A 2,197-nucleotide genomic window follows, 5' to 3' on the forward strand; every position below is an offset into this window, starting at 1 on the left:
ACGGGCGCCCTAAGTGCTACACCCTATACCATGGCAGGGTCCATAAGGGAAACCATAAGTAATCCCGCTCGCTATGCTCTTAGCTTCGGCATAATCGACAGTTTAGATAATGAATCTGAAACGAGGCCCCTTTGAGGGCTATACATCTTTTTAGTGTGCAGAACTCAGAAGAGAATCGACCACTCTTAATGCGAAAAGTCGAAGTAATATATTCAGTTCGCTTATAGTCTCACGCAAATGTTATATGTAATATAACATGAGTGTTACATATAAACAGCTTATTTCTCATTGTAATATCTGGCTTTGCTGATGCTGCATCAAGTGATGGTTTCCTTGTAAAAAGAACATTAGGTGCGTGAGATGAATATGATGATCTATGAAATTAACCGAAATCGGTGCAATAAATAAGGTATACTGGTACTGCAAGATGAAAAATCCAGAATCAATGCAAATCGCGTTTGTACTCAAGTAACTGGCAGATAATACGTATCGTTATCTTGTCAGTCATTCATGGCTCCTGTTAGATTCTAAGTACTCTACAGCGAGCTTTATTGTATATCACATTACTGTGCAAATGACGTATAAGTATTCATTATCTCTCCAGTAAGTTGGCGTTTTCTGAATTTAGCAAATTGGCCGCACACAATCCGATATGAAGGTTATTGAAATTGTTCTAACCTTTTCATTTTCTCTCCTATGTACTGATCTTGGTAATAATTGTATAGCTATAAAGGGCATTTTCTTTACTATAAAGGGCGGCTAGTTATACAAGGCATCCATTGTCTTAGAGATCATCGTCGAAATAAGAGCAAGGGAAATAACTCTTCGACCAACCTCTGAGATGCGCATAAACACGATGACATTGTAACGCTGTTGTTACAGTGATGGCAGGTGATGATCGGAGCCTGCATCATGGCCTGCGCACGCGTGAATGAGACAGCACCGTTCAGATGCGTGACGTCTGCGAGGTTATGTCCCAAGGCGGAGCGGCATCCCACGCGGACGTCCCTCCTTCCTGCAAGGTCCGCGTTAAAATCTCGCTTGTAGTTCGGCCAAGATGTCCTCCTTCCGCCTTGGCACCTGGTGTGGTGGTGGGCGGGCTGGGAGCGGCATGGCTCGCGACTCCTATAAGGAGACTCAGACCTGCTGCTCCGTGGTATGGTTCGCTCGCTCGAAGAACTTCTTCGTCTCCTGGAGAATTTCCTTGCAAACTCGCTTTCTCGTTTAGTTCTAATCTTGCAAGAGTCTGGGCTTTCCCTCTTCTTGGCTTTCTTCTTCCTGCTGTTCTCACAATCGTGGCCATGCCCCTTATAATCCATTACACTCTTCAACGCGCTAGTCTTATCCTGACCGGCTGAATCTCCGTCTGAACTAGAACCATGACTGACTCGAACTGCGACCGACCGAACTTTCTTCGTGTCGCGAGCTTCGACTGTCGTCGTGTCAGGGCTTGGATGCTCCCTCTTGCTCCGCCGGGACTCATACGAGCTTGCTGAGCTGTCAGAGTCTTCGCCTTGGCTGGTATTTCCCGTCGATAATGAGCTAAATAATTTCGATGACTGACCTACTTGCAAGATGTTCTCATCGTCTTCACACATCATGGGAGTTTCGTGATCATTTTTAGGGTCTTTTGTGACCGTCTTGTGCGAACATTCACAGTCACTACATTCTTCAAAAATACCTTTTGGTATGGATCGAACTGAGCGTCTGTTGAAGGTAAACAACACCGATTTGGAGGCCCTGTTGATGCCACTGGTGTTAGATGAACTACTGCGTGCTTTAGTCTGACATCTGTTCAGCGAAACGCTATTCCGACACACTGCCATTGGTTTTGCGAGGTAGTATCTATGACGCAAGAGTCGGCTGATTCATAAGTTCAGAAGTCTACGAGCAGAAAAAGAATAGAGAAAGATTTCTCCTCTTGTTAGTATCTTTCGCAATTCTATCCGTATCGAATACGAGGTATCAAAAATATACTTGTGAGTAGACAAACCATGCCAGGGCTTAGCGCTAGGAGTGTTAATAGAGCAGCCGCAGTATCTCGCGCTAGTGCCAAACTGTTTCTCGTAGATAGCCCACATACAGACCTTACGGCAAGTGTGACCATGATAAACAGCTGTTCCTCAGGTAGCATGTGCGATATTTTTTTTCTTGCCTCATCGGTGTATATATTTTAAGATAAGAACGAGCCTACAGT

The 2,197-nt window shown here is 44.7% G+C and overlaps 1 protein-coding gene across 1 annotated transcript in view; it reads right to left on the reverse strand.

The window, feature by feature from the left end:
- LOC119587589 overlaps positions 1–2,141 on the reverse strand; it is a 16,255-nt gene extending 14,114 nt beyond the window's left edge. Inside the window, exon 1 of the mRNA XM_037936301.1 lies at positions 835–2,141. Within this exon, the coding sequence (XP_037792229.1) occupies positions 835–1,826 (992 nt within the window). The 5' untranslated portion in view covers positions 1,827–2,141. The remainder of the gene's footprint in view (positions 1–834) is intronic.
- Positions 2,142–2,197: the final 56 nt, after the last annotated feature.

This window comes from Penaeus monodon, chromosome 22, assembly GCF_015228065.2.
Source record: "Penaeus monodon isolate SGIC_2016 chromosome 22, NSTDA_Pmon_1, whole genome shotgun sequence".
In the NCBI taxonomy this organism is placed as follows: Eukaryota; Metazoa; Arthropoda; class Malacostraca; order Decapoda; family Penaeidae; genus Penaeus; species Penaeus monodon.